Raw genomic sequence first — 15,965 nt, forward strand, 5'->3', positions numbered from 1 at the left:
TGACACTTTTTTGACTTCTTGGATGTGTGAGAGACAGAGGGGTGTGGTAGAAGCTACTATAGATGATCTTATGCTGAGATACCAGTTTATTAACTACAAAACTATTTAGTAAGAGCAAAGAAAATTTAAGCTACATGTATTGTGCAAGTTAGGTTGAGCTCAGGCCCGGAAAGATCGGTGCAAACCAAATTTTAAGTGTTAAATCCTGATTATTTGCACACCAGGGGTGTAAACATAAACAGTGTAGGCAGTGTGGTTGCATGGGGTGAGGTGGGCCTTGCAACAAAGTGTTGGGTGGAAATCGGGCCCTTGTGAGCGATTCAGATCACCACCTTGGAAATATTCTAGTGTTCAAAGAACTCATGTCGACTCAAAAGTACATCCATTTTTAACACATTTTCACTCCGACTGAGTCACATATCCACGCTTGGTCATGGACTTTCCACGTCCAGATACAACGTTCAAGGTACGCTGGGTGCGTTGACGTTCTAGGACGCCTTGTCAAGTTCTGCCTGTTAAATGCATTGTCTTCTTTCAAAATACACTTCGTTTTCACAGGAAATTTACATACAGTCTCTTTCACAATAAACGCACTACGTCGGTACAAAACAACAAAAACACGTGGTTGGGTTTAGGAAACAAGAACAGGGTTTGACTTTATTATCTTACGGGACACAAACACCGCTCTCCTGGGTGAAAGTCAGTGTTTTTTGGATTCATCCAACACACCTCCTGCCCCACTCGGATTTTCGTCACCTTAACTTTCATTCTTTGTCCCACCTCATTTCCCCCAATGCCACCAAGCACCGTTAAACTATAACAGCATTTGGCCATATATCATGCCACACAGGAAAGGACAGCTTTGTTTGTCTGATGCTGGAAGTCACTGCCCAAATGCTAAATTTTCAACAACTTAACGTAGCATCATTCGCGTCATTCGCATCTCCCGGTGTGAATTTGCATCTATACGCATCTTTGCAGTGACTTTATATGTAATGTTCGCTCTACGTATGGTGTGAACATGCCATCAGACTGCGAGGGGGCTCTTAATGACAATAAGTGGTTAACCTTACCGGGAAGTGTCCATATATGGTTATTAGGGTGATGGCTGTGTTATGGCTCTGAACTCATTTATCCAAATAAAAATCTGGTGGGTGATACAGGGGCATACCCTGTCCACCGTCCACCTCTCACATCCTATGGGCAAATTGTTCCAAAAACGTGCTCTACATGCTGCTGCACATTGATTACTGCTCAGCTTTTTGTGCTTTGTCTATATATTTGTCAGTAATTACATTTTCACAATAAAACGACAGTACGTTTGTAAGTGTTGAAATTTATATTAATGATGCACAGAAAATATTTTCCATTTGGATTTTACCATGAAGCCTCTGGCTGCAGTTGCACACACACTCACACACATCCATCCCATACATGTCACTGCATCCAGTCATGTTGCTCTCACTCTGGTATGTTGGTTACCCCATAGAGTGTTTCTGTATGAGCATTTAGAGGATAAACAGAGGTGTGTGAAGAAAGTACAGAAGGTGTCAGTAACATCTCCACTCATTCTTAGTGTTTTAAGTTTCTAGTTGATAAGATGGGAAGGTTGATAAGAGAGTATTTCAATAAGAGTGTAAATTTTTCCTTTGTTAGTGAGGACAGTTGTGTACAGAATAGTAAATATTAGGGTGTTACTTAGTCTTACTTTCACTTACCTCATCTTACTTAGTCTTCCTTGTTACTCCTATAAACAATCTTAAATATACTGCAAATAAAAAAAGGTCACAGTTCCTACCCAGTTCATATAATGCAGATGTAAACACTCATTGTTTCATTTCAAATCCAGTAAAATGGAGTATAGAGCACAGACTGTATAAAAGAAGTGAACATAGCCACCAAGATGTTACTCATTTGTTTGTTATTGGACAATAGGGTGGATCTGGTCAAAAAGGAGAGGTAGATCTTACCCTGTCAGCTAGCACTAGTGCTTGCTAGCTAGCTTGGTTAGCAAAGTGCAATATGAGCAATCCGTAACTCATGTTTACCATAATATAGACTGGGTTGCTTTGGCTAGAGAAAAACAGGCTCAAAACAAAATGTACATAGCCCACTGGAAAAAATGAACAGCCGACTCTTTTCAGTACAACTGAACGCTGAACAAGAGGTATAAGACCTTCAACACGGTGAACAAAATCGCAAAATCACAAAAAATCACAAAAACCACTTCCCTTCAACCACCATTGACATGACTGAAGGTGCCGAGTTACTGCAGTGCAGTGTGAAAGCAGCTCAAGAAGAAAAGAGGGAAACACCCAAAAACAAGTTCACGGTAATTTAAATGTACACAGTGCCATGGATACTCATTGCTACGCTTCTGTCCCGATTAATAAGTCGTCGTGCAACCTGGTCTCATTCTGGAGTCATCGAATACTGGCACTTGGGCAGTGACTTCCGCGTTAGACACCACTGAAAGAAGCCGTTCTTTCACATTGGCATGACACACAGCTGGGCGCCATCAGTGTGTAATGGTGCCCAACAACAATACGGGGAAAAGCGACCAGACAACAATGTCAGTTAAGAGGGCGAAATGTCTGAGTAGGGCGGCCAGGAGGGGCAGTGGATGGGTCCAACAATCACTGACTTTCACCCAGGAGGCCGGTGTTTGCTTCCCACATGATTTCAAGCCAAACCCTGTTCTGTCTTTGTAAACCTAACCACATGCTTTTGTTGCCTAAACCCAGCCATGTGCCTGTGTGGGCTAAATGTAACCACATGTGTTTGTTGTTGAAGAAAAAAATGTGAGTTTGCGGTGTTTTACTGGCGTAGTGTGTTTATTTTGAAAGAGACTGTATGCAAACTGTACATCTCCTGTGAAAGCTGAAGTGTATTTTGAAAAGACACAATGCATATAGGCTAAAGTTGACATGGCGTCCCAGAATGTCAACAACACACGCAAACAGGTTACCTTGCGCGTCATATGTCAACATGGAAAGTCCACAACCAAGCGGCGATATGTGGCGAGGTCGCAGTGAGAATGTGTTGCGCGATGGTAGTGACTTGTCAATCACAAGGTAGCCATGACATAAAACATACCCTGCTTTATTGTATTGAGACCATAATTTACAAAATTAACATCGTGGTGTACTGAAGACGACTTGAAACTAACAATTGAGACCATAAACCTGTTTGGAAAATGTTCACTGAGGTAATAAATCAAGTAGGAAGTAGAGTCATTTTCTCATAGACTTGTATACAGTCAGACTTCTTTATGCTACCTGTGGAGTCGCCTCCTGCTGGCCAATAGAAAGAATGCAGGTATGAGGCACTTGCATTGGCTTCACTTTTCAGACCGCTTCTTTTATACAGTCGTACTCCACGCTCATTACAACAAACACAACCCGACCCAGGTTTGCTGCCTGGTTATTCCTCTGGTAACAGTCCGGAAACGGAGAAAATATTACAATTACAAAAAGTCATATAATTAGACACTTCTTTAAAATAATTAAATGTATTAACAAAATGAGATGGAAGCACAACATCAACAAAGGAAGACTGCTGTGGGATAAATGTCCTACGTGTGTGTGTGTGTGTCTGTGTGTGTTGTGTATACAGTATATATGTGTGTGTCTGTACACTGTTACTTACTGCCTTCTAACACTGCTCTGCCTTACAGAGAGCTCATGCTGTTTCGGTAAGTGTGTGTGTGAGTGTGTGTGGATGGACGTGCATCTTATATCGTCCTCTGTCCTCTTTCGCTCACTGGCCACCTCGCTGTTATGTGTGTGCACTGGCCTTTTTTAAATTAACCGGGTTCTCTCTGTCTCTTTCTCCTCTCTCTGTCCCCCCTTTTCACTTTTATTTGTATACTTTCCTTAATTTTCACCTCTGTACTGTCTTTTTCATCCTTCCCTTCATCTTCTCCTTCCATGTTTACATGTCCTACATCCCTCTCCTTCTATTTCTCTCCGCTCCCCTTCCAAAACATATTTATCCCCTCAAAATAATCTCCTTATCCCTCTTCTCCTCCTCACATCTCTGCCACTGTTTCTCTTTTTTTCCATCCATTTATTCATTTCTGTCTTTCTGCCTCTATTCTTTCGGTCCTGGCGGCTATGCTATGTCGGGCCTATGCTCTGTGCGCGTGTGTGCGTGCGTGTGTGTGTGTGCTACACTGCTCTGCTCTACGTATCATCTCTGTGTTTGCCTGCTCTGCAGCGGAGGAGACACAGGCCTCGCGGAAATAACCTCAGTGTATGTACCTCTCTATCTATCGCTCTCTCTCTTCCTCCCTTCCCTCTTGATTCTCTCCGTCAGTCATTTTTCAAACTGGATCTGCACCAAAATGTAGTTTTGGCCTACAGGAGGCGCCGTATGGGTGGGTGTGAATATCAGTAAGGGTGATGATAGTTGGGCGGGTCAGGTGCTGTCACAGTTTATTCAGTACCACATACAATAAGGGCAGCTTAAAGTTACAATTTTTTAATACTCTTTTTGCTCTACATTCTTTCATCAGTAGCCATTCAGTTTATTTGAATTGTGTAATTGCCAAGAGAAAAGTCTTGAGGCTGAAATTTTGGGGGGATCAAGTGGATGATGGGTTGGGTGAGCAATTTCCTCACCGGTCAGTTAGGCTTTAATTTGTATGATGTGCACACACTTGCAAGGTCTGTATCAGCTCAGGTTTTGTAAACAGTTTCTCTCTGTATTCTCAGTCGTGCCTCTTTTCCTGTGCACATTCACAACACTCAGAAACAGTGCTGGACGTATCGTTAAACCATAGACTGTACGAAAGAAGATGATGTCACCCATTGGTTTGTGGACTTTCATTTTGAAGCCTCGATTGTGGCATTTTGGCCATCACCATCTTGGCATTTTGGAGTCAGAAGTCATATTTGGGCGAGAGGGAAGCTCTGTGGCCATGGTAGTGACTTGTCAATCATAAGCGAGCCACACTCTAAAGCCTACCCTGCTTTATTGTCTATTTAACACTAAACCAACCAACCAATGTTACAAAATGAACATCATGCTGTATTGGAAAAGTACTGAGAAACTGAGACTATAAACTCTTTAGGAAAGTTTTTACTGAGGTTATAAATCTATCTTACACCTGGCGCAAAGCAGCTCACAGCACTCTTTCATCATTGCTAGTTTCAGACCGACATAGTCGTCATTATCACAGCCAGTGTACATGCTGTGTAGTAAGAGCACTTGTACCCTTCTGTGCACCCATGGGAGTGTAGGTCTTAAGATGAGGTGTGGTCACGTGCATTATTGGTGGAATGCAATTTTGAGGCAGCAGAAAGCAATTGCACCATTGACCAGCAAAAATATGGTCTTAAGTCATAATGGCACAGTATTTTCCTGCCATCATTCAAACAGAAAGATGTGCCGACATAGGCGTGTTCGTGATGCAAGTACACTCTTTTTGTTACCCACACAGGGACGTGCTGATGGGTTGCAGGTGGGTGGACTGATACATACTGTATTAATAAGGAAAATATTGATTTAATTTTCTAAAATGTGAACATAGCAGAGATCAGAGCAGAGCTGCTGTCTGACACCTCATTACGAGAGACGCTGTGCCCATTTATGCACAAGGAGCAGCATAACTTCATACATTACAGTATTTCCACATGGAATTTGCTGCAGTGACATTACATCTCTTACTGAATGACTCTGAGCAGAAAACTGCTAGCTTCCCCAATCTGCCAAATAGCAGCGCACCAAGTGCAGGCGCAACTTGTTTTTAAAGGGAAAGGGAGATTAAACTAAGTGGTTGAATTCATGTTACGCCCAAAACATACCTATGATTCATTCAGGGGTTAAATACAACCCCTCTGACCATAGCATCTTACTTTGCGCCCAGATTATGCTCCGTTTAACTAGCAAAAGTGGATTTGGACACGACCTAAATGCATTTGCGCCATGCACTTTAGACCATAGGTGGATGTTTCAAACAGGGCGTATTGACTTCTTTACAATCTGACTTCTTTGTCCAACCATTGGAGCTGCCCCCTGCTGGCCATTAGAAAGAATGCAGGTATAAGGTACTTAGGCTTCACTTTTCAGCCCGGAAGCTAAATCCACTTCTTTCATACGGTCTATGAGTGAAACACACACAGCACCTGAGACAATACGAGCACACTCAATTCTTTCCTGCGAGCGTATCTGCAGCACTGAACACTGCACAGTCAGTATGTGTACAGTCTTGTTAGCACCAAATACTGGAGGGAATAAATGAGCCATCTCTCGAATTTTGGATGGTGCCTTGTCACAATTATTGCAGGAGACAAATGTTCATATTTTATATGTTCTTTCTTTGTCTCTCAGATCAAATATTTGCATAATATTTTATGGTTTGCGTAGCCTGTTTTGACAGTCATGAAACAGCTCGGGAGTCAATTTCGTATTTTCTGCATCTAAAAAGAGACACCATCTGTGTTGATGCAGTGAACCCCACCCACCTGGTGCTCCAAGCTCTTTAAATCAACTGTGGCCTAATTGTCACTGTTCAGATCTACTTTGATCACCTCTCCCTTTTTCTATCTATCCTGTCAGCTTTTCTTTGAGCTGTCCCCGTCTCTCTTTCTTCCTCTCTGTCCCGTGTCTGCTCGTGTTGAGGTCGCTCTGCTCTCCATTGTTTGTTCTCTGTGATGAGTTTCACTGGAGTTTTGCTTTTATGCAGCGTGTGCGTGTGTGTTCCTCTGTGTGTGTTACATGTGCGTTGCAGTCTGTCGCATTGCTGCAGAACGGGTCAACAGTGTATGACGAACGCATGGACTGGCCTGATGTGCGACTGTTGGCCTGTATGGGGGATTGGCAGCGTGCCGGCATGTCATTAGTCGTGCATGATGTGGCGGAGCTGAGTCTCGCCGTGGATGTGAAGGAGAGGAAGTGATGTACCAACAGATAGTGAGATAGAGTGGCTGTGTCGGCACTTCTGTCTGTCTTAGGTTGGATGACTTCATTGTTTGTAATTCTTCAGCACAGAATTTCTTACAACCAGGGGTGTTTTGTAAAAATGAATTCAGTTTATTTAGACACACAAGTTACCAGAATCGTAATTTTACAGTGATGTTTAGGAATGTCTTTTTTTTTTTTTTTTTTTTAGTCTTTTATGTGTTTAATGTAAAACTAATCCCTAAATAAGATAAACATACATCGAAACAGCAGCTATTTGTCTGGAAAAATACTGCAAAGAGACACAGCTGTGTGCCTAGCAGTAGTATTTTAACTTCCTTCTTCCTTCCTTTTTTTAAACAATTTAAATGGTTAAAAATGATCTGTTTTTGCTTTTTAACTTGTGTTCATTTCTTCAGTTACTGATGCATTTTGAATTTCTTGCATAAAAGGTGCTTTATAATTAAGTTTAGTTCAAATAAATGTAATTAATGGATGAAATGCAATATGGAAGTCACACAGCAGACTGAAAATGTCATGACAACACTGACAATCAAGTAGTGTGACGGCTTATTAGTGCCATTGTAAGTGAAAAAAGAAAGTTAAAAAAAGGAGCTGGGGAAGGGCGGTAACAGTCCAATAAAAAAAACTCTAAAAAAAATAAATAAATTAAGTAAATTTACAAGAAAAGACTCAAATATTCTCTGAGATTAAAAAGTCATAGATTTGGGGGGGAAACTCAGAAATTGTCTGAGATTAGAGTCACAAATTAACAAGAAAAACAACATGTCTAACCCAAAACACATAATAAAGCTGTATTGGAGTAATGACAGGTCGCCGTTACGAGATCTCTAGTTAATAGATGTACTAGATGAAAATGGCTACTCACTGCACAGATTTGCATATATTAGTACAATAATGTTAAAATAATAAACAGGTGCTATTATGACAAATGTATTTATTCATTTATTTATTGATTGATTTATTAAATATTGGAGTTTGCTCGAGTCTAGTCTTCACCTTGTTTGTTCCCCTGAGAATTATCATACAATGTGCATTAATTTATGACTTAAGAGATGCAAAATATTTGTGAACTGAGGAACATCATGTAAGACTCATGCAAAGCTAACTGTAACGGGTAAATTTAAGGATGCACGATAATATCAGCACGTCACTGGTACCAGCCAATATTGGCTTAAAATGAACAAAATAGAGCAACATGCTTTTTCTTAATTTGCACATTGAATGCATCTGTCTGTTCTTCATCTCCCAGAGTGTTCAGGCAAAAGAGTTCCCAGGAGGCTCACACACCTATTAATAATTCTGGGAGGGTCACAAGGGAGGGAGGTTTACACACCCAAATATAAACACTAATAAATGTCTTACATAAATAAATAAATACATTTTTGATCTGCAGTAAAGTGTTGATGGCGATGGTCCCTTGACAAAAGAATAAAAATAAAAAATCTCTAAAAAATTAATTTAAGATTTTAATCTTTTAATCTACAATGGCCCTAATATGCTGTTTTAAAGAAGTCAATGATTGCTTTGGCAAGATAATGTGCTGTGAAACATTACTACATCTCTATAGCTCCAACACATGGAACGGAGAGTCACCACATTTAAAAGAAACACACAAGTCATTTCAAAATAGACGTCCAGAAAATGTGGAACGCAACACGTCCTTTTCAAGAGAGAGTGTGTTCTTGTGTGTGTTTACGTATTAAGTGTATGCACATGTGTGGCACTGTGCTGCCGGCTACCCAGAGGGCGTGCATGGCTTGTGTGAGGCTGCTCGGAGAGTGTACAGACCGCTGTCTGTGTGTGGCGCAGCTCCTCTCAGGACGGTGGTTGAATCCTCTCGTGTTCGTCTGAGTCTTTGTCCGGCCTGCTGCTTGCAGACTGACGTGTGCTTTATCATCAGGGTGATGTGAGGCTTTCTAAGAGGTTCAGAGTGTCAGCAGGGTCCAGTCCTGCTCACAAGAGCCTGATCATGAGCCCAGCAGGAAAATCAAGACTGGTTCTAGAATACATTTTGTATTACATGTTATATAGTTGCCATGTCATCTCTGAAGTGTCATGATGCAAAAATATGGCCACAAGTGGGTTAAAGATTAATGTTTTGAGCAAGTGCGCTATTTTAGTGCATTAGATTTCTATACATACACACATGCAGCAATAGGCAGGTTCAAGTAGATTTCTCCTCTGTAGGACAGGAAGCTACTTTTTAAGGCCATCAGTGAAACAAATTAATGTAGGCCAGCAGCACTAAGATCACCATCATGACCCTAACTTTGAGTTAACAGATATGATTTTAACATGCAACCCTTGTGTTGAAATACAACAATCAGTCCTGTAGGATTTTTCTGTTGGGTTCCTGCAGAGCATTTTGACCAGGCTCTACGGTTGTCGAATGTCAGTTTGCCTTCTTCATGTGGCTGCCATATTTGATTTATGTCACACTGTTGTACACTGTGTTGGGAAACAAAACCTGGATGAGAGGTAATGACCAAGACAAGCACTCTTTGGGCAAAAATATATATTCTCTAAATTTGGTATTTTTGTGATGAGCAGATTAAAGTTGAAATAACTACAAGTATCTAATGAATTCAAGAAGAAAATGGAGAACGATTATGTTGATGCATGAGTTTACATTACGCCAGATGTTTCCCTCCAAACCAGAGATTTAATTATTCTACTAATCAGCTGTAAGAAGCAGTTCTTCCAGGATGTTGCAGTCGCAGCCATTAACTCAAATTCAGCCAGTCTCCATTTACTTTGTGCAACTTTGCAATTTTGTCCAATCACTGCAACTTTACCACAAATTTGCAGTGTCTATGGCAGGACTAACTGTTAGCATCACAAAGCTAACGTCACCCAATGTTTATTAACAGGTTTAACAGCACAGTCAAGCCGATTCGGTGTCTGTTTGAGATTTACGGCTCAGTGTCAGATGTTAACCACTACTGGGGGGCTTCGGCCCATCCATCCATTTTCAACCACTTATCTGAAGCCAGGTTGCGGGGGCAAAGCATTTCAGACGTCCCTCTCCCCCTTAACGTTTCCAGCTCCTCCTGGAGGACCCCGAGGCATATCCAGGCCAGACGAGAGATGTAATCCCTCCAGCATGTTCTGGGTCTGCCCCGGGGCCTCCTACCAGTGGGACGTGCCCGAAACATCTCCAGCCATAGGTGCCCAGGAGGCATCCTGATCAGATGCCCGAACCACCTCAATTGACCCCTTTTGATGCAAAGGAGCAGCAGCTCTACTCCGAGCTCCCACAGGATGTCCGAGCTCCTCCCCCTATCTCTAAGGCTGAGCCCAGACACCCCACGGAGGAAACTCTTTTCTGCAGCTCTCATTCTTTGAGTCATTACCCAGAGCTCATGACCATAGGTGAGGTCTGGGACGTAGATGGACCAGTAAATCGAAAGCTTCGCCTTCCGGCTCAGCTCTCTCTTCACCACGTCAGTCCGGCACACCGCATCACTGCGGATGCCGTGCCAAACCACTGATCCATCTCACGCTCCATTCTACCCTCACTCATGACCAATACCCCGAGATACTTGAACTCCTTCGCTTGGGGGCAGTAACCTCCCAAACCAGAGGGGGCAATCCACCGTCTTCCTGCTGCAAACCACCCCAGTGCATGCTGGAGGTCACGGTGTGGTGAAGTAAAAAGAACCATATCATCGGCAAAAAGCAGAGACGCAATTCTGAGGTCCCCAAACCAAATCCCGTCCTCCCCTCAGCTGCGCCTTGAGATCCTGTCCATGAATATCATGAACAGAATCAGAGCCAAGGGACAACCCTGGCAGAGGCCAACACCCACTGAGAATGTGTTTGCAGACATAGCTCTCACTTTGGTTATACAAGGACCGAATGAAGCTGCAAAATATGAGTAGGGATGCGATTACATTGTGCTACGTAAGCTCGTGCTAACCAGGTAGAGAGAGCAGGAGAAGAGCTGCTCATGGAGACAGCATGGAAGAGCAGTAACAGCTGATTGGCGGCAATCTGCTGTTGCTGCCCCCCACCCCACCGCCCATCACAAACAGACTGTGGGAAATATTGAATGCTCACAGTAATAAGCTCCGAATCAGTGACAGCATCACAACTATTTTTGCAATGATCACCTGCCCCCACAGTTTCATAGCAAATATAAACATTGCAGCTTGCATCGCAATTTTTCAGAAAAGCTGCCGTGACATTTCAGGCCACAACAACCCCAAAAACAGCCCACAAAATCCTGGAGGGACTGAACAAGCTTCTATAATGTTGGTAATGCAGCAATGTGCTCATTCATTCAAGGTATTAAAATTTTGTCAGATGTCTAAGTTTATGTCATTTTGTGCGTTAAAACCAGTATTAACCTGCTGGAGCTTACACTGAGAGCATTATTTTATTCTAATTTATTTATTTGAATGAAAAAATATCTTGTCACTCTTCCGACCAGCATCAAACACCTGATGTTTGCTGTCTAATATTGTACAAACTTTAAAAAGTGGAACAATAAAAGGCTTTCCAACCTGTCTATGATCTAAATGAAGTATGGCTGCCATTTGGAAAAGTCCAGTAGGTGCATGTGAGGCATGGTTTCTATGGCCCTCCTTCATGCTTGCTCTCTGTCTCTCTGCCCCTTTTTCTTCTCTTCCTGTCAGTTCCTTGTTTTATCTTGTTTGTTCCATTCCTCCATGTTTTGGTGAAGAAGCATGGTATTACATGTGCTTGTCGAAGGCTTAGTAGTTTTAGGGATTCCAGGTGCTTTGGGTCAAGCTATTTGAATGCAAAGACAGTGAGCTGATATATGATTTAAGATGGGTCAAATTGTTTCAGATCAGATGGGTGCAGGTCGCCACACAGGACAGCACAAGCCAAAAGTGTTCATATAATCAAAACAAAATGCAACCTGTGGAAACCTGATCTGTCCTTGTGTGGCTAACCACCACCCACCTAACTCACCTTGGTTCTGCTGTTTGACCCAAGTCAGATATTTTCATTCAGTATACACAAAGGAATGCACAATCTGACAGACATTCAACCACACGCAGCTCTGCAGTAGTGTCGTACACTCATTAAAGGTCAGCAAAGTGAGTGTTGAGAGTGTCGTCCTTCTCACTGCCGAGGATGGACTCCACCAGTCATGATGCATTAAATCTCACTTATCTTCCTCTCCTCTCTTTCTTTCTCTTCCTCCCGCTATTTTTACCTCTTTTCTCCTCATCTTGTCACATCCTCTCCTACCCTATGTTCTCCCTATCTCGTGTCCCTTTGCCTTCCGGTATCTCCGTCTCTGCTCTCTCCTTCATCCTCACAGACCATCACCGACACCAGTCCGATGCGACGCTCCACCTCCAGCCTGGTCCACGGGCGTACGGGCCGAGGCGTGAGGCTGGACGACTACTCCCTAGAGAGGGTGGTGTCTGAGGAGGGGAGGCACGGAGGAGGACGCAGACACAGGGACAGAAGTCACCGGGCCTCGCAGCGCTCCCTGACCAGATACACCGACGCTGACACGGGTGAGTCACTCATAGTGGACATCTACAGTATATACTACGCTTAATGTCTACATTACATCTGGCAAGCATCTGCACATCTGAAGGTTTACAGTAGAGAAGTCATGAATCTCAGTTCAAGAGCAGCAGTCTCTGTTGGGGTAGCTCTTAAACAGATATTTAGTGTGGCTGAATGGTAACATCCTCTCTGTTAATTCAACGATTGGGAACATAGTAAAATCTGAACAGCTACAGTGTTGTATAGATTCCTAGTAGGGTCAAAGTTTCCACTTGTTCAACACTTTAAAGGAATACTTCCCCCCAAAAATGACCATTTGCGTATCAATTACTCATCTCATGTTACGTTGAATTTGTGAAGAAAATCTTGGGGTTTTTTGTGCCTCCGTGGTGAACGAAGAATCCAAAAAATAAAAATAAAATCTTGATGAATTGAAGCCATAGGGGTCCACGCTTTACAACAGCAAAGCTAACATCCATTTACAAACTTTCATACAACTCATACAGCATAATCCAAGTTTCATTTATCCAGTTGTATGCTTAGTACTTCTTAACTGAGCTCAAAGTGAAACTTATCTATTCTCTCTTCAAAGCCAGACTTCTGTCTGTTTAGGAAGTACTGAGCATACAACTAGATAGGACTTTGATTGTACTACATGAGTTGTGTAAGAATTTGTAAATGGATGTCTTGATATAGTTTTGCTGTTGTTAAATGTGGTCGCCTATGACTTCACTTCATCAAGAATTTTTCTCAGTTTTTGGAGTCTTTGTTTAACGGAGGCAAGCGAGAAAAAGCTTTCTTTCCAAATTCAACGTAAAACAGGATGAGTACCCGATATACAAAGGGTCATTTGGGGGATGAAGTATTCCTTTAATCTATAACACAATGTCTTAAAAGTCAATAGAGGAATCACTGTTAGCGTGCTAGCTCTGCACATATATCTACTGCTAATGCTAAAGAAACTATACTAGCCTGAGAGCAGTGGTAGCACTTTAAAATGCTGGCATTTACATTAGTACGTGGCACTTCAATGTCAGATGCTATATAATATAGTAAAGCATACTTAGCATGGCTAGTTTTCTCAAACACTAAGAACATGCACATTCACATGCTAAACTTTAGCATATTAACAAGATTACCGCACATATGTTAACAGGCTCAAGTACTGTTTGGGCTAAGCAAGACTGACCAAGTCTAAAAATGTGAAGATGAGATAAACTCAGTGTGAAATGTCCTAAAATGGACACCATACAAAGGTTAAGCAATGTGGCCTTTCCTCAGATACCTAAGTGGCAAGTATTGCTCCCTGCCAAAATGCATTTAGATACTTCACAGGGGCCGTAAATGTTACTTACTTAGTGTTTTAGAAACAAGGCACATTTCTGGGCAAGCCTTTTAGCTGGTTTGAGGAAGAGTTAATCATTCTAACATTTTCCAATGAGCCCTGTTTGCCAGATCACAGTCAGAGCCAGGTCTTGTTAAATTATTTGCCAAATCAGTGACTACAAAAAAAAACCATTTGACTGATAAGAATTTAAGTGCTCAAAAAAATTGAAATAGACAACAGGATTTATGTTGAGAAATTATAGATACACTTGAGTTTGACACATGTATCATGGTCACATTTTAGATTTCCTTAAATTCACACAGAACACAGTGGTATTAGACATCTAGTGATGATGCAACATTGACATAGTTGCGGCACGCAGTGTTACTTCAGAGTCAAGGGCACCTCAGTGGCAGTTGTTGAGGCAATTAAGAGCAATCTGTGCATTTAGTGAGCTAAGAGAGCAGAGTTGTCATCATTGTCACTAAATTTTATGCGAGTCAAGTTACAAAGAAGCCCTTGAAAAGAACATTGCCCACTTCATCACTAATTGCGAGTGCAAATTGCACGCTTCAGCTGTAAAACGAATGCAACAAGGCTGGCACAGTTAAACTCTAAATCCTCTTTATAATTGGAGAGCTCTCCAATCTGATGGAGAGGACTTTCCTCTGCTTCCCGGAGCTGGTGCTAATGATGGTGTTTTAAATTAGTTTTCTTTACTCCATATTTCACTGCACATATGTAGTGGATTCCTGCGTGCATAGGCATTTCATTTTTTTCTTTTATTTTCTGTTTAATGTACATTTCTTTAAAATCTGGTGCCAGATTTTGATCTTTTGTAGCGACAGTTCAGCCACAAATCAAGAATACATATGTGTCCTCTTACCTGCAGTGCTATTTATCAGCCTAGATGGTTTTGGTGTGAATTGCTGAGTGTTGGAGATATCAGCCGTAGAGATGTCTGCCTTCCCTCCAGTATAGTGAAACGACATGGCACTCGAGTTGTGGTGGTCAAAGCGCTAAAATTACATTTGAAAAACTAAACAAAAATGTCTCTTTCCAGAAATCATGACCCAGCTACTCAAGATAATCCACAGATGTTGTTGTTTGCAGTTCCATGTAGGAACTATTTTCTTTCTACAAAACTACACCCACCAACCACAACACTGTAGAAGGAAGTGTGCTTCTACTCACAGACGAGAGGCTCATGCTTGTGATAGTGCTGCAACGATTAGTTGATCAATTGTTTCGTTGATCAGAAGAAAATAATCACCAACTATTTTAATAACTGATTAATTCTTTCAGTGAGCCCGGTTTCACTCCAAAGTCGTCAAAATCCAGTGCTTGGGCAGTGACTTGCAGCATCAGAAACCAACGAAAAAGGCGTCCTTTAACGGCTGCATGATACACGGCTGGTTGTTGTTATAGTTTAGGGGCGCCCAGCGGCATCAGGGGGAAACGCGGTGGGACAAGGACAAAAGTTAAAGCAGCGAGAGTCCGACTGGGGCAGGCGGGAGGGGTGGTTAATGGATCCATGATTTCTGGAAAGAGACATTGCTGTTGAGTTGAGTTGTTGTTTTTTTGCACTTTGAGCACCACAAGCCAAGTCCTGTCTAGTTCCATTATATTGGAGAGAAGGCAGACATTTCTACGGCCATATCTCCAACACTCAGTACCTCACACCAAAACAATCTAGATTGATGAATAGCACTACAGGTAAGAGCAAAAATTTGTATTTTTGCTTTTGGGGTGAACTGTCCCTTTAAGCTTGTTTGCGATTTCATTTAAAACACTTTTGACTTGCTTTTTCCACGCTTTTATCCACTATATCCACTATTTGTGGATGATACTGTAATCTTAATTTCTAGCTCCAGTCTTGACAAAATAACGAGCAGCCTTGTTTTTGCAAATGTAAACTGAGACATCTCCTTGCTAGGCCTGGGCACAGACCTTAGCACCACCACGCAGTCGGGCGACCTTCCACCTAAGGAGCGCGAGCGGGACCGCGGCCGGACCAAGGACCGTCGTCACCACCATCACCACCATCACCATCACAGCTCCATGGACAAGGAGCGCTACGGCCCCGACAGGCACGACTACCCCCACAGGCATCCCCACGACCGCCACTGGTCCCGCTCACCCAGCGAGGGGCCTGATGGACGAGGACACAGACAGGTGGGCTCCAAAGACACCGAGATTAATGCCAAGATTGAGGACAGCT

The 15,965-nt window shown here is 42.4% G+C and overlaps 1 protein-coding gene across 1 annotated transcript in view; it reads left to right on the top strand.

The window, feature by feature from the left end:
- cacna1ab (calcium channel, voltage-dependent, P/Q type, alpha 1A subunit, b) overlaps nucleotides 1–15,965 on the top strand; it is a 209,432-nt gene that overhangs the window by 181,004 nt on the left and 12,463 nt on the right. The window contains exons 45-48 of the mRNA XM_050044006.1: nucleotides 3,677–3,694; nucleotides 4,219–4,254; nucleotides 12,221–12,422; nucleotides 15,681–15,919. Of these exons, the coding sequence (XP_049899963.1) occupies nucleotides 3,677–3,694; nucleotides 4,219–4,254; nucleotides 12,221–12,422; nucleotides 15,681–15,919 (495 nt within the window). The remainder of the gene's footprint in view (nucleotides 1–3,676; nucleotides 3,695–4,218; nucleotides 4,255–12,220; nucleotides 12,423–15,680; nucleotides 15,920–15,965) is intronic.

Source organism: Epinephelus moara, chromosome 5 (assembly GCF_006386435.1).
Source record: "Epinephelus moara isolate mb chromosome 5, YSFRI_EMoa_1.0, whole genome shotgun sequence".
In the NCBI taxonomy this organism is placed as follows: domain Eukaryota; kingdom Metazoa; phylum Chordata; class Actinopteri; order Perciformes; family Serranidae; genus Epinephelus; species Epinephelus moara.